This window comes from Tauraco erythrolophus, chromosome 4 (assembly GCF_009769465.1).
Source record: "Tauraco erythrolophus isolate bTauEry1 chromosome 4, bTauEry1.pri, whole genome shotgun sequence".
NCBI classification, from domain to species: domain Eukaryota; kingdom Metazoa; phylum Chordata; class Aves; order Musophagiformes; family Musophagidae; genus Tauraco; species Tauraco erythrolophus.
The window spans coordinates 55,645,691-55,669,786 of record NC_141468.1 but is presented as its reverse complement, the minus strand read 5'-3'; the positions used below and the strand labels follow the sequence as shown (position 1 = coordinate 55,669,786).

Genomic DNA, 24,096 nt, shown 5'->3' with positions numbered 1-24,096 from the left:
TGGCCGCGGTTATGGCGGTTTATTTGACTCCGCGGTTCCGGAGGCTCCGCAGCCAGAGCGAGCTGGGGCCGCGGCGGGGGAGCGGGCGGCGGCCAGGTGGGGGAAGAGAGCTGTCCCCGTCTCTCTGCTGCCGCGGTTTTTATTTCCGCAGAGCCCGTGGGGCTGGCGGCGGCTCCGAGTCTCGCCGGGGAGCGGAGCGGAGCGGGGCGGGCTCTGGGGCGCCGGCGCGTGCCCGCCCGTTGGATGGGCGCCTGTGGCTGCCGGTGCCGGGGGCGGGCCGCGGGCGGGCAGGAGCTGGCGCGGGGGGCGGCAGCGGTACGGAGGGGAAAGGGTCTTCCTCCGGCCGTGCCCCCGGAAGTCGTGGCTAAGGGGGCGCCGCCTGCTCGGGCTGGGCGTGGGACTGCGCCTGGGTGTTCGGAGCGAAAGGCCGGGGGGCTGGCAGTCTTAGTGCATCGCAAACGCTGGCTTGTTGCCCGCTGAGCCGAGAGCGATACGTGGAGCAGAAACTGGGGACTGGAGGAGCATCTGCCCTAGATGAGGCTGAGAGAGCTGGGACTGCTCAGCCGGGGAAAGAGAAGGCTCAGGGGATTCTCATCAATGGCGATAAGTACCCGAAGGGAAGATGCGAAGAGGACGGAGCCAGGCTCTTCTCGGTGGTGCCCGAAGACGTTGCTGACTTTCCGCCTTTGGAGATAGTCAAAAACTGTCGGGACATGATCCTGGGCGACCAGCTCTGGGTGGCCCTGCGTGAGCAGGAGGTTGGACCAGAGGGACCCCAGAGGTCCCTGCAAGTCTCAGCCGTTCTGTGATTCTGTAATGAATTAATGTGTATGGATACATGCATATAGTATGTGTGGTAATAACACAAAAAACCTTCCTCACCTGTTTTTAGTGTCTGTTCTCTTCTGTTGATTCTACCCTAGTGGGAATGAGTCAACTTACAACAAGGACTGATTCATTAAGTATTATCTTTCCCTATCTTCGTAAAATTAAGCTGATTTCTGGAGAATTTTTAAATATATATATGTATAAAAGTAATTTCACAGAGTAAAAATATTTTTACAAATGTTAAAGTAAAGCTTTATAAACATCTGTAAAGCTTTCATATAAATATCTTGCAGATTGTGATGGTCCTTTTCAAGCAACTCAGCTGTGGAACAGTATTATTCATGCTCTTCACAGTCAGGTGGAAATCAAAAGACGTAGACAACATCTGAAAACGTACAAAAACTGTTTCACGGGCTCAAATGCTGTTGATGTGGTACTGAGCCATCTTATGCAAAGCATGTACCTAAGCTGCAATGATATTTCTCGGCTGAAGGGAGTCCGTGTATGCCAAGCATTGATGGATCACAATGTGTTTGAGCCAGTTGGAGCAAAGCTTTACTTATTCAAAAATGAGAAAGAAACAGAGTTTGAAGACACAAACACTAGTCTCTATAAATTTGTAAATAGCAATCTTACTCCTCTTCTTCCAAGAAAGAATAAGGAAAATGAGAGCATGTCTCCCGAGCAAATCTGCAAACAAAAGACAAAAAGACATTCCAAGTGAGTTACTCTGAACTATTCTGATTTCTTTTTTTTTTTTTATAAATTAAGGTGAGTTAACTCCTTAATGAGTTATGTCTGTCTAACCCAGGTATTGGAGTCTTTTTCAAAACTACATGCCAGATTTGAGAAATATCATGCCTAAATTGCGGATGCTATCTAATATTTCTTGGTAACACTAAACTGCTTTGATCTGCCCTTTGTTATTTAGAATAGTCTGGCACAGTAACATAAGCCTAAGAATCATTTTGTTTTGCAATCAATTGTGCTGAAATCTGAGAATTAGCATGAATGAGCTACTTGATGAAAACTGATAAAAGAAATGGAACTCATCAACAGTATTTGGAATCAATGTCCTTGCCCTTTCCAAAACACAGATATGGATGACTGGTTTTCTAGCAGCAGGATAAACCCCAGATACAATGAAGCCCTAAAGTCCTGATTTAACAGCAATTTAGAAAATGTCACAAATATAAATGTGTCCTGATCATATTTGTTACACAGCTAACTTTTTTTCCCCCCTAAGCAGAACGAAGTGTGAAATGACACTTTCAAACCCCTTAGCATTGGAAGCAGGTGATAAAAAGAGGGTAGAAGAGCTTCTTCAATCAATAAATATTCACGCATCTTTACCTCCAAAGATCATGGTTAATGAACCCACTCATCTGCTTTCAAAAAGAGGTGAGGATTGAATTTTTCTTTTTAAAACTTGATTGTTCTTCACTGTATCTACTTGGGTTGAATACCTTGTTTCTGTTAAACACTGCCCCTCAGAGTCTTAAATGTAGCATGTCACAGATGACAAAATAGCTAAATGAGTGCTAAATGGGTAAATGCTTGTAGCAAGTAAATTGAAAGAAACAAAGCAGGATTAAGTTTTTGCAGGATGATGCTATTCTATTTATGCAAATACCATTTCAGGAGGAAATAGGTTTTTAAGATTAAATACATCTGTATTCTATGTTTCCTTTGCTATTCACTTGTCTTTTCCTGTACATATTACTAATTAGAGTAGGTTATTACTAATTTTAATATGATGGGAGAGAGAGATGTTCTCTTTAAAGCCTTCTTTCTTAGCCATCATGTTTTGATCCCTTCTTTCCCACTATGGAAACTTCACACTATGCTGTGTACTTTGTTGTCTTTGAAGATTTAAAACATTCTTGAGTGAGTGAAAACAAAGATTGATGTTGTACATAAGATCTTATTTCTGAGGCTGTTTTTTTGTTTGTTTGTTTATGGTATTAGTAATAGAAGATGTTTGGAAACAGCAAACTCTGCTACGACTTCTGCAGTTAATTGATGTTCCACTTCTAGAAGACATCTTGATGTCTTCAGTGAAGAGAAAAACAGACTGTTGTGGCAAAGAAGAAGACCTGATTATCTCAAATACTTTCCTGGACAGAGAGGTTACATGTAGCTTTAACTTGCCTGAGTAAGTTAAACATCTATAAAATGGTTTTGTTAATAAATGCTTTATTTTAATCTTGATCGAAGGTTTGTGTTAAGTGAACAAAACAGACATCATTACACTTGTAGACAGGGGTGACATTAATGTTCTCTCCTTTGTTGACTTCTTTTCAGAAGCAGTAAGGCAATTCCCCGAAAGTATATGTTTAGGATTGGACATTTAATGACTTTAAGTATACACTAAAACTTTAACCTCAAGTGTTTGAAAACACTCCTGGTTTCTAGACCAGGCACTTCACTCCCAGGTCTCTATCACAGATACTAGAAAATGAACAAACTTATTCTGAGGCTTTTTACTTGTTTGTCACACTTCCCAGTGGTGGTACTGTGAAGATACAAAGTCAATAAGGCATCTATTGTTAGCAACAGGAAAGGAGAAACTGAGCTGTAGCACTGGAGAATGCTTATATTGTGAGGATATAGAAGTGGCTGCATGTTACCAGTGCTTTTTTCCTTAAATGTTCCCTTATTCTTGTAGTGTTCCTGTTGATCGCGCTTGCACTGATCTCTATCTTAGCATGTACTTCTCATGAATATAGCAAGGCATGTATCCTCGTGTGTGTGTCTTAGTGATGCTTTTTTTCTGTGAAATCAATACAATTTTTATCTGGTTTTGAGACTGAGGTCAATCTGAGTACCTGAAGAGACTTTCTCTTACAGTTTGTATGTATTCTTAGTTTAGGGAGAAAAATATTAATATTTTTACGTATGTTTAGAGTTTTACATAAGCTAATGAAACTCCTGGTTCCAAACTAGGTTTATTGCTGGATAGCATCTTAACTCCCCAGTCGAAGACAGTATGTTATTTAGGTCTGGCTTATAGCATGCCTGAGAATGGCAAATTGGAGGTATGAAGAATAGCCACCAGTATTACAAGTTGTTATAGGATTAATTGCCCCTAACATGAAGCAGGGTATGGGGGAGAATAATTTATATCTCAAATTTTCTGTCTTTAGCTTTCAAATATTGTTGTGTTATGCCTGAAATAATCAAATACCTGTTCTCCATGTAGGTACTTAAAAACTGTAATCAAATCCTGCTTTATGCACCCTCTTTTATAAAGCCAGCTGGACTGATTTCTGAATGTTTAACTTACAAAGATGTTTAAGATCCACACAATCTTATTTATATAATGAAGAGCAGAAACAAAGGTTTTTGAACTTGTTGCTGGACAGCTAGATAAACATGAACTTTTGCTAGGACTGCTGCGGCCAACAAGGATTGTGTAACTTTGGATGCATAGATGGGGTAATACAGTCAAGTAGAAATGGGATTATGACCTCCCTGTAGTTACAATCCCATGAGCAGTGCGATCACACTGCCTTTATCATCCATAACAGAAGAGTCCTAAAGAAAAAATAAACTGAGAAACATCTTTAAGCTAAACATTCAGAAAGCAGTCTAGCTAGCTCTAGGAAAGAGGGTGGATAAAGCAGCATTTGATTACAGGACATATTTACCCCTTCTGACAAGTTTTGATTCAGTTCAAATTATTTTATATCCAGAGTCAGATAAAAGTAATTCTTCCTCTGTCCCTCACAGTTCTATGATTTTTATATTTCTTTTCAACAAAATGGTTAAGTTAGTGACTTTTTCCTCTGACTTTCTGGCCTCTTTGAACAATGAATTGTCTTCCTGAATTTTAGACTCGCCTTACATTTTCTTGCCCTTAGTTCAGTCATACAGGCAACAAGTGCTTAAAAAAAACTCGTGCCTTTATCATAGGTCATACAATAAACTGCTTCCACAGTCTTCTGGGATCTAAACTGTTTTTATTTTTCTCTGTTTTCAAACTAATTGTCTTGTGTCTCTTCTCTGAAGATTCGGTCCCTTGCTTTTTCACTCTGGTTAGCCCTGGTGGGTTTTCATTGTGTGTGTTGAAGTAAAAGGGGATGGTGTTTGGTTTTAAATGCTGGCTGCATCAGGCAAGTGTTCTAGGGTCAGTGACAGTCTGGCATGATGGCAGCTTGCTTTGATCTGGGCATTCCTCAGGTGTATTGTCTCTAGCATACGAAAACCATGAAAGTTGCTTATTTCGAGCAGGTCCTTGAACTACTATAATGAAATAAATTACATAAATTGCTTAATAAGCAACAAGTTTAGTGCTGTGTTTCAAATATGTGACTATACCTGCACAGTTATTTCTATCTAATTTTCTTTAAAGGATTAAATAAGAATAGGTAGAGTGTTTTTAAAGTAAGCACTAAAACTAACTTTTCCTTCTGCAGGCTTGACAAATGGCTCTTTGCTGCAGTTGAGTGCTTGGAGTATTTTCCAGACCAATTCATAGTGATGGTTAGTCAGCAGTTACCTCAAAGTACTAACAAACCGAGCAGTCTGAATACCTACAAGAAGATTCTTTTTGATGTTATAATAAAGTATTATAGTCAAAAGAAGGACTCCCTTCTTGCCTCTCAGGATCTTGATATTCATTCAGGAATTGTAGAGCTTCTAGGTAAGAGCAACCTGAAACAAAAAAAATGCAAGTGAAAGCTGTGTAAGGAATGGAACTTACTAAGCATTAATTGATTGAATTGTAACACCATTTGCAATGCTGTTGCAGATAGGCTTTAATTTATAGGTTGGAAGGGAGTGCTCAAAGTTACTAAGCAGAGCACCTGCTCAAGGCAAAGACAAATTTCAGTTAGATCAATTTGCACAGGGCCTGGTCCTGTCGCATTTTGAAAATCTGCAAGGACAGAGAATCGTCAGCCTCCGTGGGTAATCTGTTTCAATATGTAGCTACTCACATTGTAACAATTTCGTACTGCTAGTCAGAATTTCCCTGATTGCTACTTGGGATAAATAATATAAAAGGAAAATCATGGCTGTGAAGCTTTCCTCTCAACCAGAATGAGGTTTTTTAAGTTCGACTTAGGGCTTTTTTAGTAACAGAAGTTATTTAAAATGATAAAAAGGGCCGTTGAGATTGTGATTTCCCTCCCCTCCCCACAAATGCTTACAAGTAAAGCAGAAGGATTTAATTTAAATACAAGGTTAAGATTAACCCTACCCTAAACAGGCCCTGTTACTTCTTAAGTTCTGTACATTTTATAGACTGTTACACAAAGTTTCAGTTTTGAGAGCTATGACAAGCTTACTGGCATAGGAGCACAGTTGGCATGTGTAAAAATTGGAGCAGAGTGGTGGATCCTGTGGCCAAAACCTCAGGAAAATACAAAAGGCAATATTTTTCAGTAGTATTTTGCTAAGGAGGAAAAAATTATAATACAAGTCATGAAAAGGAAATTATGGCAAAATTACGTAACTCATCCACAAAAGAAGAATGCTAATTTGAAATAACTGACTGGTAACTTCTGCTAAATGTTCACTTAAATTAAAGATGGTATAGTTCATATACACACTTTAAATACAAAACTTGTGTAAGTTGATATATATAAGTTGAATATTACTAGATTAGAGAATCAAAGCAGCCAAATCCTCTAGGTAAGGAAAAAGACAGTATCATAATTCTGTGACAGTGTAAGAATTACTCTAATGCCTTAGTTGACTGTAGGTCTTTTCTGTATTAAGTATCTGCTTGATCTAAACTACCAGACCTGTGAATGTCCAGGGCTATTCTGCTTTCTTTTTCTTGCTTTAATTTTATCATCTTTCTAACTTGAGTAAGAATACCTCACAAGCAGTTTCTAATGCTTTATTTCTTTTTGACGAAGAGGTAACCATAATGTTGTTGTTAGGAAATGATTCTCTGTTTTAATGCATTAGTTTATGTTCCTGGGTCCTCAACTGTGTTCTAGTTCATACTAGATCACTGTTAGGAGATTGTGCTTAACTTTTTTTACAACATTTTTTCCCTCTCAGTGCTATGGAATAGATTACGGTCATCAGTGCATAACAACTTGCATTCTAATAATAATTTTCAAGTAGAATCCAGTGCAGTTAGCCTTACTTTGAAAAAGTGCTGCTGTTCTGACTGTAGTGCAGGATATAGCTCAAACTAGCTATGAACATCTACATATTTAAAACACTTTCAAAACTAATTTAAGAAGTGCTGCAGTTAGCTGAAGTACGGCTTCATTTTTTTTATCAACATATATACAGTTACAACTCTCTTCCTCAGCTGTTAATCAGTTTAAGATGGCTGACAACACAGATCTGTTGTGAAGACAAGCATTTGCTGACCTTGTTGCCTTTAAAATAAACACATCTAGAGTACTTTTACTTATGTTAAATGAATGCAGTTGGTCAAATTCGTCCATATGATTTATTGACCCTTTTTACATTGGAACTCTTTTTTTTTTTTTTTTTTTTTCCCTACAGTCTTTTTAAAGTAACTTAGTAAAGCTTTAATCACGGATCAGAGAGAAACTCTTAAACTTTTCTCTAGAAATGATTAGACTTCCTGTCTTCCTATCTATGCTTTTACCTGCCTTGATCATGTCCTTTGGCAAGTCTTTCCCGCTTGATTGTCTGTCTTTCTTTTGGAAAGGGGTCACTTGCTTGCTTTTTTGGTGTTCTTTTTAAACAAAGATGTTTTCAAATGGCTTGTGATACAGCACTGAAAGTCCTGGATTATTTCTTGTAAAATATAACCTCTGTCCCAGTAATAGAACAGAGGAATCGTACATAGGTTATATTCCTGTATCTGCCCTCATCTTACTCTTGCCCTAAGAAAGTTACTTAGCTTTTTGATAGTTCTTCACTTTGAAAGTGAAGAACTAGACTTATCCTCTAAAGGGGTTTTTATAGGAGATTATTTCCACCTTAACACATTTCCTTGAGAAACTTATAAACTAATGGCTTAGAAAGCAGGCAGGACACCAACTAACCAAAAAAACCCAACCACCACCACCAACAACAAAAAACCCACAAAAACCCCCAACAAAACCAGACAAACAAAAAAACCTCCAAACAAAACCACAAAGCAATGAGCAACTTAGAATTGTTCCAGCTCATTAATTACATTGAGATGAATCCTAGAATATAATACAAAGATGTGTAAACACAAAAAGTGCAAACATCACTTCAATGTTTGAATGTTGTACACAGAACATATTAATGTCCTGTATATATTGTCCAAGTACATCTGTTTCCCAACTAGCTATGGGACACAGGCTTTAGACTTATATTGATTAAATGCAATATTGAGTCTTGTCAAAAGGTTTTAGAAGTCAGTAAGATAACCTGCTTTATTTGGAAGGAAAAACCTCCAAAAATGGGATTAATATTGGAATTCAAATATATATTCTTGACTCTGAAAGTGAACAGTTGCACTGGATACACTGTTTTACTCCATTGCAGAAAAAGGAAAAACAGATCAAGCTCTGGAGGCATCACAACTTTATCTAAAATTATTAGCACCAAATATTCGAGAAGAACTACATAGATTCCTGACATTCATAGCCATTGCAGCAGAATCTGAGGGCTACAAATTACAAAAACAAGTAAGTGTCTGTTATGTTTAGTGTGGGAAATAACACTTTCCTATAATACAGCTAACTCTTCTTCCCCCCCAGTGTTAGAAGTATTCTGTTTACTACCTTTTAATGTGATTTGTTTTAAAACAAATATCAAGATGTTCTTCCCACTGATAGCATCCTGTTATACTTTGTCTTTGCCGACACATTGCAAGCAAATCTAATAGCAAATCTGAATTGTTCTTTTTCAAGTTTGATAACAGATCAGTGATCATCAAGACTTGCACAAAGTTCATCTTACAGAATAAGACCTTGTCAAAACCACAGGCAGAATTGCTGACTCAGTTTCTGATGGACAATCACTCCGACCTCTTCAAGGTAGCATTTTCCTTACCTCGTTGGCTTTGTCACTTTAAATGTTAAATGCCATGAAGTACCTTTTTGAAGATGAGAGGTCTGAGGAGCAGAGTTTAATATTCCATCTGTTAACAGTTTAATGGTACAGTCAAGTAGAGTGAGAAGCTCTTTCAGACTATGGAGGACAGCTTTTTGTGAGTTTTGCAATCCTTTATATATAATATCCTTTCTCTTTATTTGCATCATTTGTGTGAAGAAAATATTAAGGTATTAAGAAATTTTTATAGAGGCCTTTTGGCACCTTGTTTCTAATGGCTGTCTACTAAATTTTTAGGCTTCTTAGTGTCTTTCTCCTTTAGAATTCAACCGACATACTCTGATGTATAAGATGGCATGCTCTGGTGCCTCAGTGTACATGTACAGCTTTGACAACTCTTAAGATTTCCTTTTGGTATTTTGAAGTGTTAACTTCTAAATGAAAGAAAAAAAATAGAACCATAAAATGAAATGGCCTTTCTATTTAACTTGATCAGTTATAAAAATATACAGATGTATTTTATGGTCTCCTTTATTTACGTTCCATCCTGTTGTCACATGTGAAAAGATGCAAGCTTCCCAGACTCTATATTGACTTTCTGAATTCTGCCAGTGCATTAAAGCTGTGATGCTTCTCTACTGTTTTCCTCAACTATTAAATTCCTCATTAAATTACTAAACTAGAGATGAACGAATTATCTCAACTGTTGTAAGATAGTTGTAAAATGCTCTAGACATTTGTTGTTCAGTTACAAATAAGCCTCACAGAAACATTGATTTGGTTTCAGTAAAATATTATTTTTAGTTCTTATACAACACATTCGTTTACACTTCTGACCTCAGCTAAAGAAACATGGGAGATTTTTTTTTTTTTTTTTAATTAGCTCCAGTTTAGCTTGAAAGTATCAAGTAGTTACTGTGAGTTTCGTGTGTGTTAATATACAGCCAAACCCAAATACTTTGTTGTTGTTGTTAAGAGATCTGGCATGAGGGTTGGGGCTTTGATTCAGGATTGAAGATGGAGCCAGATCAGGTAAATGAAGCGCCCACTGCGTCATAGCAGTGACAGCAGAGTGCACGGTGGATCGCTCTTTCACAGCTGCAGTTGAGAGCCTTTTGTATTATATAAGCTGAAATCAGTTCAAGGTCTACACTACGGTTTTTGCTGTAGTTCAGTGGAAAACAACATGCAGAACATATTGCTTCCTATTTCTTTGGCCGGAACTATCAAGAATAAGCATATGTGTATGTGGTTTAGTTCAATTTTGTGAGAGATTTTGAATGTGTACCTAAATAAATGTAAGTATAGATTCTTCTGCGGTTAATCATTAAATTTGCAGTGATTTAAAAAAAAAAATCTGCAGTGATTTTTAAATTGATCATCTGAAAGCTTCACATTCTCAAAATACAAAAGTTTTGGTTTTGTAATTTTTTTTAATTTGTCGGATTGTATTTTCAGACTCCTTTAACTCTTCTGGAACTAACTAGTAGAAGACTTGAGAGTTTGCTAGAAGGGCAAGACCCAGATATCGATTCAGGTAGATGATGTGATACACATTTTTATATAAAACGTTCTGTACAAATCAATTTATCATCATTTGACTATAATTTTGCGTAGACTATGTTATTTTCCTTTATTAGAAGTGAAATGTTAAAGTGACTAGTGGCTAATTCACTAAATAATTAAATTATCTGCTATAAACAAAATGCTAACTTCTGAATATTAGAGAACAAGGATTACATTAATTATCTAGTTGGAACACACCGCAATTTTTTTTAACCAAATAATTACTTCTGGAGAAATTAATGCAAAACGTGCTTCCTAAAGTGACTCACTTATAACTTGGTTTGTGAATTTTGATGTGATTTTATATTTAGGAACAGCATTCTTATATTTCTGCCACAAGAAACCTAAAAATTCTCATAGAGCTCAGTAGTTTGGGGTTCTAGTAGATGTCTTGAGCACAGACCTTGATTGTTCAGTTTTTTGAAGAGCTCTTTTCTGGGTAAGCACAAAGTTTATTAAGAGCTCATGATTTATAGAAGGGTAATGTCACCTAAAAGAAAGGTATTTGTCACCTTGTGTATGTGGGATTAATGTTTTCCAGCTCGTTTCTTTTACGAGCTAAAATTCCATCTGTCCTTATGCCGCAGATGTCTTTCAGCACTGTGATTAAAAGGATTGGCTTAAGTAATTGAATTTCTCTCTGACTCTCTAGCTTCTTCCTTTTGACTTCTGTATTGCCAGTGCATTATGTGCTTAAACATGGAAGGGAAACCATTAGGGAACTAAGTAATGCTGTAAGTTACTGTGCTGTTTAATACTACGTTTAATAGAGCAGCTGCCTGAGAAGTACTTTTGGTACAGAATCTTTTACCATCTGTGTTGGGTTCTGGAATGTGTCCAAATTGCTTCCGGTTCAGTGCTCTAAGTATCCCATGTTGCGTAGCTGAAGAATACAGAGATGAGCAACAGAGGAAGGGGTTGCCTGCCTATAGTATTCTTGGAGCCTGTGTGGTCACCATCAGCACATTGAACAGATACCTGAAGTATGAACCCCATACTGTATTCTCCCTACTAAGTTTTGGAGTGTCAATCTCTAAATGCATATAGATTCCATCTACTTATTGAAATAGCTAGTTTAATCTGATTGTAAGCTCTCCAGCATGGTATATTCCTGTTTTCCTCATATTCTGGTATCATTTTCCCTTTTCTCATGGAGGAGATGGAAATAAAATCTTTCCTAGGAACTACTGAGTGTCGTTAGCTGGTGAACTTCTGAACTGCAGGCGGGAGCCGGAGGGAAGGCTGGGGTACCCTGATAAGAAAAAGGGTCTATGGCAGGAAGGTAATCCTTAGGTCTGATGGAAATAAAAAACACTAAAAACACTAAGGGAACTCTGGGATTGGTTTTAATCTAGTAAGCCAAATGAAACCAGTTGCTTCAAGGGTCCCGTCTGAAGTTTTAGGAGTTAATCTCTTTGCCAGAAGTTGTTAAGCTTTCCCTTTTGAAAGAGCTATCTTTTCTTGATCTGGCTCTACTAAACCATAAAAAGTATTTCACATTTGGTGTTTGACAGACTCATTGTAAAAGAAGGGAAGGACAGGTGCATGTGAAAATTCTGGCAGCTCAGGTTATTACCACTGTCTGTGTGAAGCCTTAAGAAGATGGTGTTTGTACAGAAGGAATAGTAAGAATTTTTTTCCCCTTTAAGCAATTGACACTTCTTCAAACAACTTGCTTCCTAACATGTATAGGAGGAAAAAGTGTTCGTGGAGTAGCTGAATGACAGTCTGTCCTCAGGTCAGAACTTGCCTATCCAATGAAGGGGCTTGAATCTTTGCAGGGCAGTACTCTACTGCATAGGTTCACAACTATTTCATAGCCAAGTCCTGCTTCAGTTGTGTATTTCTTGGGGTCCAGTTCTTGCTCCACTCTCAACTGCTACCTGTTACATCACCTCTGCTTCTGGTGCCAAAATCATGCTAAGTTTTCTAGTCACCTAGAAGTTCCTGAATTCTCTTCCTGATTTCAGAGGTGTGGTTCAGAGGCAACTATTTCTCCAAAGCATTTATTCATTTGTATTATATATTTGGCCTTGCTACGGATCTGATTCACTCACAGGGAATCACTGGATCATAACAACTGCAAGGTGCCATTTTTGTCATGTAGCATTGACCCACTTAGTGGATGAGGGAGAGGCTGCGGATGTTGTTTACCTGGACGTCAGTAAAACCTTTGACATTGTTTCCCACAGCATTCTCTTGGAGAAGCTGGCTGCTCAGGGCTTAGATGGGTGTATGCTTTGCTGGGTAAAAACCTGCCTGGAAGGCTGGGCCCAAAGAGCTGTGGTGAATGGAGTTAAATCCAGTTGGTGGCCACTCAAGGAAAAGGACCTGGGGTTGCTGGTCGACTTGTGGCTGAATATGAACCGTCAGTGTGCCCAGGTGGCCAAGAAGGCCCCGAGCATCCTGGCTTGTATCAGAAATAGTGTGGCCAGCAGGACTGGGGAAGTGATTCTTCCTGTGTACTTGGCACTGTGAGGCCGCACGTCGAACACTGTTCAGTTTCGAGCCCCGCACTACCTGAAAGATGTTGAGGCGCTGGAGAGCGTCCAAAGAAGAGCAAGGAAGCTGGCGAAGGGTTTAGGGAACAAGTCTGTCTTCTCAAGTGCCTGAGAACATTATTGCCATCTTTGTGCCTGTATCCTGTTGGAGTTCCTCTTCTCCCTGGTGCCTGCAAGAGTTTTGCCTGTTGCATGCAGCCCAAGGAGGACTACAGTTACAGCTCAGATAAGGTCAGACTCGGGCAAAAGGTTCATTAGAGCGGGTAAGAGATCTAGTCGAATAAAAGCAGGCGTGCAGTGTGAAATTTCCGGCTCACTGGAGATGTTTGTTCCTCGAAAGCACGGCTTTGTTGAGGCTGGAAGGGGCCTCATCTCGTCCATCTTGTCCGCAGGGCCAGCCAGGGCAGGTCTCGCAGGGCCACATCTCATTTGGAGCATCTCCAAGCATGGAGACTCCACAACCTCTCTGTGGCACAAATGAGCCCTCAGCAGGCTGAGCTGGGGCCTCCAGTCCCACATCAGGTCCCCTGAGCCTCCAGCCCATGGGCCCCGGCGGCCCGCTGAGGTGTAGGCAGAGGCCTCCCTGCCTGAGCTCTGTCACAATGTCCCCGTCGCCATTTGTGTGTCAGCGGTGGTTGTGCCTGGCCACGGGCCTCGCTCCTCTGGACCCCAACCTGCCGGCTGCCTTTCCGGCCTGCCCTTGGCCCTGCCCGGCCATCACTGGGCTGCGTCTGACCCTGCTTGCCACCACTGGGCCTGAACCCTGGCCAGCCCTGGCCTGACTTTCCTGGCTTGCCCTCAGAGCTGCTGCCTCACCAGGCACTTGCTCGTCAGGCTCTTGGCTTCCCCAGCTGCCCGCCCCGGGACCATCCTGCTCCCTGCCTCGCGTAGGCCAAGGCTGGGTCCTGCCCTGCTGGCCGTGGGACTGCTTCTGGCACCCGGGGGGAGCAGCATGCCTGCGCTGCTCCTTGACACCGGTCTCTCACTGCTCTCACCAGAGAAAAGCTTTTTCCTTAGGTCGAGGTGGGGTTCTCCCTGTTCCAGCTTGTGCTTATTTTTTCACACCTTTCCCCTCGGTGAGCTACAAAGCCGTCAGATCCCTGTGGGATCTGCAAAGCTTCCATGGCTACCAGAAGCTCGCCCGCTCCCTTCTGCCCAGACCCCCAGGAGGATTGCTCTGAAAGGCAGGAAGAGACTGGGAACTGATGATTAGCAGTAGCTGGGCGATCGTCCCTGATCTGAGCACAATCATGGTTCCAGCCTCCCCTGAGGAAAAGGACACAGGTGTGTGCTCCCTCTCGAGTCGTCTGCAGGACTGATTTTCATTGAGAGCAAGGGCAGAGAGAGACGGGTTCACTGTCTGCTGCATAGGGAGAGTGAGCCTTCAAAAACAGGAGTCTCCTCATCCAAGCCTGCTAGGTCCGAAGCGCTCCAGTTGTGCAGGAAAAGTAAGACACGTCCTAGATGATACAGTTTATTAAATACCAAGCTGCAACAGAGCACTTGGAATTAGATGCAGGGTAGCGGCTGCACAAGCTGGAAGGCAAAGGTTTCCAGGCTTTGTTAATCTCCCTGTGAGCACTCTGTTTTCTGTTGCTGGCACCTCCTCTGCTCCAGCATCTTCTCATTGCTAAATGCATTCCTTCCCTGGGAAAGGGCAGGAAAAGAAAAGGCTGTGTGTTAGTTTTACAGCAGGCTGGGCCGAAGGCAGCACTGGAAAGCAGAACCTGGCAGTACAGCACTGACGTGCGGATCCAGATACCCAAAATGAAACACTTGAACATGTCAACGACAAAGCTACAGCCACATGTGGAAAATTGTGTTACATGGAGATACGGATCAACTTCTGGCGATTTTTGCCTTATTTCTTGTTCAGCTCTCTCTCCCATCTCTTTTAGACTGCTCTACTTTGCTGTGACCCACCATGCTAGTCTCCCAACAACTTCTGAGGTCAAGCCCCGGTTCTTCCTCAGCTCCACGCAGAGCAGACTTTTTGCAGGTTCTGATTTTGCCTTGCCTGCGTTTTCTCAACAGCATCTCCAGCTGTTAGGAAACATCATCAACTTGTAGGCAGCAAAACAAAAGGAAGTCAAAGAGAGAGCTCTAAAGCTACTCACTTTTGTGGAAATCCATAAGGTGGGGAGACATTGAGACTGCACTTGTCACCTGCTGACAGAGTATTAAAATGTATTAAAATCCAGATGTATAGTGACCAGCTCCGCTCTTCTCCCAGGAGCCCCTGGAACTGTGTCCTGGTCAGCAAGGCCAGTGACCTCAGCAGCCCTGACTCATGGCTTTTACCCAGCTGGCTCATGGTTTTTACCCATCATGATAACTATGTCTGTGTTCATCAACATCATCATCATCTACTGCTACAACAGCACCAGCAGTATCAAGAGAAGTCAATCAATTGCAAACTACAGCCAACAGATAATTAGCCACACAGAAAAAAAGTATAGAAAGTAATCACACGGGTTCCAACAGGAAAAAGAAAAATCACCTCAAATCTGGCAAACAAACCAGAGCTCACCTTTCTTCTTAGTTTACCAGCTTGGTTGGCCACCTCAGAACGGCTGTTCTTCATCTCTCCCTGGAAACTGAGCTGGGACTCTCTCTCTTGCTCCTTATATGCCCTCAGCTCTGTCTGATATACCTCCAGAAGCGTCTTCAACCTGCATGGCAAATTAGTAAGGGAAGCGTGAAGCAAAGCAAGTCAGCCTTTTTCACGTACTCTTACGTAAGCAGCACAGCCATGGTGTGCTTCCTCTGTAACGTGCTCGACAGGCCAGGAGTTCCTGAGAACAGCCGGCCCTCCAGTGTGACACATCACTTGGAGGGCCCAAAGTTTACCTGAACAGAGGAAGAAAAGACTTCCTTCCCTCTCAGGAGGACTGCAGGGAGCCTGCCTTTGCAAGGCCCTTTGCAGCGTTTTGAAACCACAGGCTCATGCACAGAAGCACCTTGCAAGATCAAATGCGAGGCTTGAATTTGCTCACAAACGGTTATGTACATGCTTTTACGTTAGAGTTTGGTCAAGTTCGACTTCTACTCAACGTGGTATTTCTTTAAAGCACAAAAAAGCCATGCCTGGTACACTCTTCCTTCAGTGCAACGTTTCTTCCCCATGTTATGTCCAGAAGCGCTTCTGATCGGCGTTTCATCTGCGCCAGCTTCTTCAATTCCTTGCTTTTGCTCTCAGGCTTTCAAAATAGAAAAGATGCAGCACACTCAGAGCACAGGACTAGGATCGGTATGCGGAATGTGCAGATGGTGTTCTCCAAAAGAAGGTAGCACTGATCTCCCGAGTCCCGTCTCCTCTCACAGCTCTCAACCGCAGATCTCCCTCCTGACTACACACAGCCTACCTACCCATCAAAGGTCTCAATCTCATGGCTGCTCTAAGCAGAAAACACTGAAGCCAGTGCATTACTGTAAACTCCCTAACAAAGACAGCATTAAGTAGGACTTGCTGTAGTCTCATGGGTCAGCTCAAAGCTGGAAAGCTGAGGAATGGGCCAGCAGGACTTTCAGAGCAGCCTATAGTCAGTAGAACAGAGGAAGTGATCTCCTACGCTCTCTCATCTGAAAGTTTTCCCCCTGTGAATATGGTTCTAGGCTGTGTAGCTCGTGAAAAGGGAGAGCTCTGGCTGGCTTACTGAGACTTTCAGGTCTTTCTGAAGGGTTTCCATGGTCTTGGCTTGTTGCTGGGCTGTGGCTTCCAGCCTGGCCTTTCCAACTTGCAGCCTGAAAAAGAAGTACAGGCCTTATCGCACCAATCCCAAAAGTAGAGTGTGCAAGAACCTCGGCATTTATTAGTATCTCGCTGTGATGTGAGAAGGCAGTGCTGTTGTTTTCACCCAACCGCAAAAAACGAAGCCTTGCTCCGGTGTGTTACATCCTTACCATTGCATGCGTTCTTCTAGCTCTGCAATAGCTGCAGTTTCACAAGCTGTGGCCAGAAAAACCTGCAGGTTCCTGGAAGTGATTAGTTCCTCCTCCTTGTTCTTTATGGCGTGCTTCAGGGACTCGGCATAACACTCAGTCCGGATACGCCGTTCTTTCAATTCCTGCAGCTGCCAAAGCACAACAAGAATCCTCAGTAGTCAGCTTAGGTTTGATAAAAAGGAGCAGGCTGCTTTGACTCTCACTTCAACTCCCTTGTTGAAGTAACCCGTGTTATGTCTTTATCTTTTATACTGGCCCCTCTCCTACATCTACATCGATATCCTACAGCGTTTCCTAAATGGTGCCACAACACTCCTCCTCCTCTTCCTCCTTCTCTCTCAAGAACTCTGAATGCTCTTTGAGCCACTTGTAGGCTACTCCAGCAGGGTTAGAAGCTCCTCCTCCTCCACAAGTGACTTTGCAACGCCGTAACAATGACGAGGGGATGAGGGATTCCGAGAAAGCACCAGCACAACACTCCAGTATGCCTACCCTTTCTGTGTCAGCACACACTCTGTTTTGTCAAACCCAAGAGAAGAAGCAAACAGAGGTGTTCTGTGGGACTTGAGAAGCAGCTTTTTGAAAGGAATACACTCACCCTTCTCCAATTAAAGTGAGTTCACAGTTAGTGACCCTTCTAATTGTACCCACCAGGTGAGTCACTCACAGGTCACTCAATCTACTCCTGTTGCAAAGTTGTCGAGTGCACTAAGACCACCTGAGCGCAGCCCTCCACTGTAACTTCAAGTGGTGCAAACAGGCAGCCACCCAAGGCAGCAGTGCTGTTTCCTCCCAGCCCTCTCATCACAGCTAGCCGCACACTGAACCACCCTGGCTTACACAAAACCCCCAAGAAAGGATCAGTTCCCCGCTCTGGTTTGTGACGAAAAAAGCCTGGGCCCCTGTCAAGAGACATGAGACAGGCTTTCTCCATACCTTAGCTTTAGACCTGTCCAGTTCCTTCTGCAACTGCAGTTTCTGTTCCTGCAGGTCCCTGCTGTAGCGCTTCTTCGCTTCATGTGAAGCTTCTACCAGGGAGTTCTTTTCAAGAGCATCGGCATGCTCCTGCTGTAGCTGGTTTATCCATTTCTAAAGAAATGGTGTGACATGAGCATAGAGAAATCGGTGAGAAGACAACATGACAGTAGGGAATTACCTCCAGAAGGGAAAGCATATTATTCTGAAAAGAGCAGACAAAATCTTCCTTTTCTTCTGCTCTCGCTGCTGGAAAGACACCTGTAAAGGAGGCAAGATCCACGACACTGCTGATTTCACTCTGCTCTTCATCATCTGCTTCACTCCAGGGAAGCTCACAAAGGTAACCGTTCAATCCGTCAGGAAATTACTGTTGCTGCACTCTTCTGCACTGGACTGCACGCAAGCTTCGTGTCTGTCCACAGCTGGAAGCCGCACGCTGGACGACACTTCCTTTGGACCTTCACAAATGATCTGCGTAATTTAAAAGACATGCGTGAGAACTGGGACAGACTCCTCCTTGACCCCTTTCCACGCACAAAGCTCCCGCTCGAGGCAACGTGCGTAACGCGGTACCAGGTGACGGAAAGAAGGAAAAGGGAAACACCGCCAGCGTGTTGAGCATCTCTGTTGAGCAGCGCTTTCAAAAGGGGCAGAAGGACACCTGCCCAAGACAGAGAGGACCTAGGCAGAAGAAGCTAAGCGTCTAGACTGTAGGCCCTACAGGCAACCGTTTGACAATGGAGAAGAGAGCTGTGTGGTGGAAAAGCAGCAACCTTCACAGCACCAGCCTTCTAGGATTTCAGAGGATTGTAAACATTGGGAAGCTTTACGGCTTCAATGGTGTACTCGAAATCCAGCGCAAAGGCCATCTTCCAGGAGACCTGGGTCATTAGCTTGACCTCACTATGTCCCAGTCCTAACTGAACAGCTTGCCTGCAGCACCGGTATATCAAGGCCCCAGTTAGGAGCATGTGGTGGAAGCAGCAGCAGAGGGAAACAAGCCCAAAAGCAAGAGAGGCCAGTGGGGCCCCAGTGCCTCCTTCAGAGGAGCAGAAGAGTAGTCGGAAAGCTGCCTTGTGGAAGAGGACCTAGGGGCGTTAGTTGACTTGTGTCTGAATATGAGCCGTTAGTGTGCCCAGGTGGCCAAAAAGGCCCTGAGCATCCTGGCTTGTATCAGCAATAACGTGGCAAGCAGGACTAGGGAAGTGATTGTCCCTTTGTAGTTGGTACTGGCGTGGCCATATGTCAAACACTGCTCTGTTTTGAGCCCCTCATTGCCAGAAAGATGTTGAGGTGCTGGAGAGTGTCCAAAGAGCAAGGGAGCTGGTGAAGGATGTAGAGTACAAGTCCTACAAGGAGAGGCTGAGGGAACTGGGGTTGTTTAGCCCGGAGAAAAAGAGGCTGATGGGAGACCTCACCTCTCTCTACAACTACCTGAAAGGAGGTTGCAGTGAGGTGGGTGTCAATCTTTTTTCTCAAGTAGCAAGTGATAGGATGAGAGGAAACAGCCTCAATTTGCACCAGGGGAGGTTTAGATTGGATCTAAGGAAAAATTTGTTCTCTGAAAGGGTTATCGAGGACTGGAACAGGCTGCCCAGGGAAGTGGTTGAGTCATGGTACCTGGAGGTGTTTAGAAGACGTGTATACGTGGCACTTAGGGACATGGTTTAGGGGTAGGCTTGGCAGTGCCAGGTTACAGTTGAAGTTGATGATCTTAAGGGTCCTTTCCAACCTAAATGATTCTATGATTCTGTTCTTCCTCATGGTTTCTGTTTGGAAGGACTGTGTTGGGCTCTGTCTTGCAGGCCTGTTTGCAATACAAAATCATCTGGGATATTGCACTTGTAATACTGTTTTTCAATTTTACTTTTGCAATTACAGTTTAGATGTTCATCCATGCTCAGCAGAGGGCTATGTGTTTCACATTGTTTGTAGAGAATTGTAATCACATCTGAACAAGAATATCAATATACCTATGTTTCTGATCATATTTTTTAATCAGGCTCTTACATGATGCATTGAATTTAATCTGAACCTCTGATTTCTTGCAAAGGCTTCACCTTCTGTGAGCGTGTGACAGCTAAAGAATATGAAGATCAAAAACAACAAACAAATCAGTATCTTCTTGCTTTTGTTCGAGAGATGGACAATGACCCCGCTATTCCTTTGAAGCAGAAGAAGAAATTAATTAAAGAATTCCGAAAATACCATTCTCTTATCTATTGTAGTGGTTGTAAAACTACATGTGAATTTTGTACTCTAAATGGTTAGACATCAATACAGCCATTTTTAATTTTTTTTTAAAAGGGGGGATGCATATTGCAAGTTTCTCAATTTACACACCATTTTTTTCTTATGTCCTTACATCTTCAGCTACATGAAACTACTACTATCAAAATTGCTCTGCTGCTAAAAAGCCTTAATTCTAATTAATGACTCTTTTAAGAAAAATGTACTTAATTACTTTTAAGTTAGTAATAACGGTTCACTGCTTGTGCTGCTTTGAGTTCAGGGTTTGGCACCTTTTTTTCCTTCTGTCCCATGACTCCATGGGTTTCTAGCTGAGCCAAGTCTACATTCAGAGCCGTACTTGGGTTGATAATCAGTAATGTTTATAATCTTTGCTATCTGTAGTTCATCATAAAACTATAATCTAATCTTAAACTGTAGATTATGACTCCTGTGAATATTATAGAAGTGTACAAAGTGTGTCAAAAGTGTCAGGAGCAGGTGAGTGGGTTTTGAATCTGTGGCAGGCGAGATTCATTAGGCAGAGGAGCTGTATGTCAGTAATTATAGCCTTGTCGCTCGTTCCTCGCTCTGGCAGACAGAGCTGCTGCCATTTCAACAGTTAGGCAAAAGCAAGTAGAAATTTAAAAAAAACTTGAGAAATAATAACCTTGTTTTAGATCTCTTGGTGTACTTCAGCAATTCATTTTAACATGAGAATACGTTGGTAATGTGCAGTTATTTGTAATAAATACTTAAATAGCGATTATGGGGCAAAGCTAGAAAGTGCCGTTGGCCTGTCTTGACACACTGATAGTTATCTGTACATTGACAAGGAAATGTTGATTCAAATCATTAAATAAATATGCAATATAATGTTATAGAGGTTAAATTACCGCTTCCATCGTCATGGCAGACATTTGATTGTGAATTGGACATAGAAACATAGAATTGAGGTTGGAAGGGACCTCTGCTCTAGTCCCACTACCCAGCCCAAAGTGGCATCAATTGGTGCAGGCTTCTCAGGGCCTTTCCCAGTCGAGTTTAGAGTGTCTCCACGTCCGGAGTTGCCACCACCTCTCAGGTCAGCCTCATCCAGAGTTTGACCACTCTTTCAGTATTTAAAAAATAATAATTAAAAAAACCCCTTTACATTCCAGTAGAATTTCTTGCATTTCAGTTTGTGCCAATTGCCTCTTGTCCTTTCACTGAGCAGTGTCTGGCTCAGCATTCTTTACCTCACCCCACCCCAAGTCTTCTCTTCTCAAGACTAAGCAATTGCAGCTCTCTCAGCCTCTTCCTTGTATGACAGATGCTCCAAACTCTTACCATTTTCATGGCCCCTTTGCTGGACTAGCTCCCCTGCAACCGTGATTTTTATTGTGAATATGCTTCTTTAGATACCTACATCCTCAGCTGCTCTTCAAATGTGTGGTCAAGTTACCAGGATACCAAAGCTTTCTGAACACAAGTGCTGTTTTCTTTTCTTTTACAAAATTGTTTTACAAATTGAAATGGTTACACTGTTAGATATAACCAACTATGTGTACAGGTAATAAGTTTTGTTAACTCGCGTATTTCAAGTAGCCTTAATTAAACGACCTGGCCCTATTTAGAAGTCAAGGAATGTAGCTGAAATCTCTATCCACGCGTCCCTGTTTATACACTTGTTATTTAACAGTGACTGTCCAGTGTAAAAGGAATAATTTCTGGGGAGGAAAAAAGACACAAGTTTCACCTTTCAGAGGTGAATGCCCTAATTACTAGATGGCAGGGCCACATATTCTTTTTCTAGCTCTGTGGGGGGGTTTTGGTCATCTTCTTAGAAAAGGGAGCGTGTGCAGAAGTAGGTTATTGAGAATTGTAGACAGGGAAGTATTTCCTAATTGTTTATGGTGTTGAGCAGTGGGAGAATGGGATTTTTATTTGCTTTCATTTGGGGTTTGTTCACCTCTCTGCCTGCAGTGCTTTTATTGGGTCTCACTCAAAACACTGAACTTGGTAACAGGGAGGGATGGTAACATGGTAGTTTATAGGATAAATGGACTGAGAATTGCTTTGGGGAAAAACGGTATCTTTTAAAAACCAAATTCTTGCACTTTGTGGCTTGATTAGAATTTTCTTATGCTAATTTAAAGATGATAATAAAGCATTACATAAAAAGTGATGAATCGGTCTCTCATTTCTTAGTGCTTTCATAAGGAAGAAGCGGTTCAGCAGGTGTAGAACGATGTATCAAACAGTAAGGAAATGCTTCAAGTGGACCACAGGAGTTTCTAGCTGCCAGGTCCTTTGCTTCAGTTCATGGGACAAGAGGTCAAGATTGATCTAGTTCTGCGAAGGAATGTAGGAACTCTTGAGAGCCCTATTTTATTCACCTACCCTGACAGGAGGATCTGCTAATTTTTAATCTTCTATTGAAAGAAATGTGATATTTTACATTTACATATAATGGCCTGCTGAACGTAACAAGTTTGGTGAACTACGGGTTACTGTTTTTTCATAGTTACACGTTCAGTTACATTCTAAAATTCAGGAGAACTTTATTGAGCTTTATGAAGTTTTGTCATTTATTTTTAACAATATTTGACCCAGAATCATCTAGTATGGAAACTTTGACCTCCTCTTATTTCTATTTATGATTTCTAGCGTAAAGCTATCAAATCAATTGCCAGTATGAATTTGTATTAGAAGTATAAAATTTCCAGAGTGAAGAATTTAATCCAGAGCTACTTTCCAGTGCAGTCTTAGCAAAGAACAAGTGATGCCACCTTCAAAGTAAGGAGACTTCTATTCATAGAGCATTCATATTTGCTCCTACCAAGGAAAAGTTTCATTGCTGCTCCTATGGGGATAATGTGTGTATTTCCTTCTGAAATTCCAGCTAAAGCCTGCTGATAATTTTGTGAAGCAGTTATTTACAAAACTGAAGGTCAGACACAATGGCTTGTACATGTGGATATCAAAATAACAGTGTAGTAGACTTATGAGAGTGATGGCCTGTATTTTGTTAACACAGAGTAATACAACAGCTCTATCCAACAATTTGTAGGTGGTTGTCGTGGTTTTAGGCCGATCCTGCAACTAAACTCCACGCAGCCAGTCTCTCACTCCAGTAAAGTGGAGAGGAGAAAAATGTAATAAAGGGACTGAGGGTCGAGACAAGAACAGAGGGAGCACCCACCAACCATGGTCCCGGGCAAAAGCGACTCGACTTTCTTAAAGCAAAACAATTTATTAACGGTTACTTAAAAGGACAAAGGGAAACAAAATCGGTTACTTTAGAGGGTAAAAAGAAACAAAGCCAGATCTTAAAACCGACACCTTCCTTCCTCCCCCCCTTTCCTTTTCCTCCTGGCTCTACCTCCTCCCCGCAGGGGGCAGGGACTGGGGGAGTGCAGGTCAGTTCATACCATGCTGTTACTGCCGCTTCTCTCTTAAAGGAGGAGGAGTCCTTACACCCTTTTCCCTTGCTCCAGTGGATCCTCTACTCACGAGGAAAAATCCACAAACTTCTCCAGCGTGAGTCCAGCCCACAGGAAGCAATCCTTCCACATCGGATTGCTCCAGTGCAGGCTTTACCACAGTCTCGGATTCTTAGGGAGCTGTAGCCACTCGCTCCGGCGTGGGTCGTCATGCAGACTCCAGGTGCCTCTCTACCTTGCCGTGCACCCCAACACGACCATCCTCAGGCTCAGGCATCTTCTCTCCACAGGCTGCGAGTGGGTCTCTACTCCACCGAGGCCGTCCTGGTTGCAGGGGGGCCGCCTGCCATCTCACCACCAGCCGCAGGAGAAACTCAGCTCCGGCACACCTCCTCCCGCTCCATCCTCACTGACCTGGTGTCGATGCGGCTGTTTCTCTCAGATCTCAGTCCTCTCCGGACAAACTCAGCCCAGTGGGCACCCCGGGAGTGGGGTGCTCCCCGAGTTCCCCAGCTGGCTCCGCCGCCGCCATCCTCCGTGGGCGGTGCCGGCCCGACGCAGGCAGCTGCCCAGCTGGGAGCCAGGAAGCGGGGGCAGTACCCTCCTCCCTTCTCTCCTCCTCCTGGGCAAAGCACCTTTTCCAGTTCCTTTGTCCCGAC

General features: G+C 42.5%; 2 protein-coding genes across 3 annotated transcripts; one reads left to right on the top strand and one right to left on the bottom strand.

Moving 5' to 3' along the window:
- Window positions 1–11: 11 nt before the first annotated feature.
- DEPDC4 (DEP domain containing 4) lies at window positions 12–20,054 on the top strand. 2 transcript variants are annotated; one of them, XM_086610236.1, is made up of 9 exons: window positions 12–96; window positions 1,122–1,548; window positions 2,078–2,229; window positions 2,797–2,983; window positions 5,247–5,473; window positions 8,284–8,426; window positions 8,652–8,777; window positions 10,252–10,330; window positions 19,837–20,054. In XM_086610236.1, the coding sequence occupies exons 1-9, from the start codon at window positions 12–14 to the stop codon at window positions 20,052–20,054; spliced, it is 1,644 nt and encodes a 547-aa protein (XP_086466362.1). The 2 variants fall into 2 exon arrangements, with proteins under 2 accessions (XP_086466362.1, XP_086466361.1); XM_086610235.1 differs by having other exon boundaries at window positions 2,075–2,229.
- Window positions 15,295–18,652, bottom strand: LOC147528860 (ankyrin repeat domain-containing protein 26-like). The gene is made up of 6 exons (XM_086609829.1): window positions 18,614–18,652; window positions 17,742–17,894; window positions 16,764–16,933; window positions 16,503–16,604; window positions 15,948–16,052; window positions 15,295–15,532 (listed from the first exon to the last, which is right to left on the bottom strand). The coding sequence occupies exons 1-6, from the start codon at window positions 18,650–18,652 to the stop codon at window positions 15,295–15,297; spliced, it is 807 nt and encodes a 268-aa protein (XP_086465955.1).
- Window positions 20,055–24,096: the final 4,042 nt, after the last annotated feature.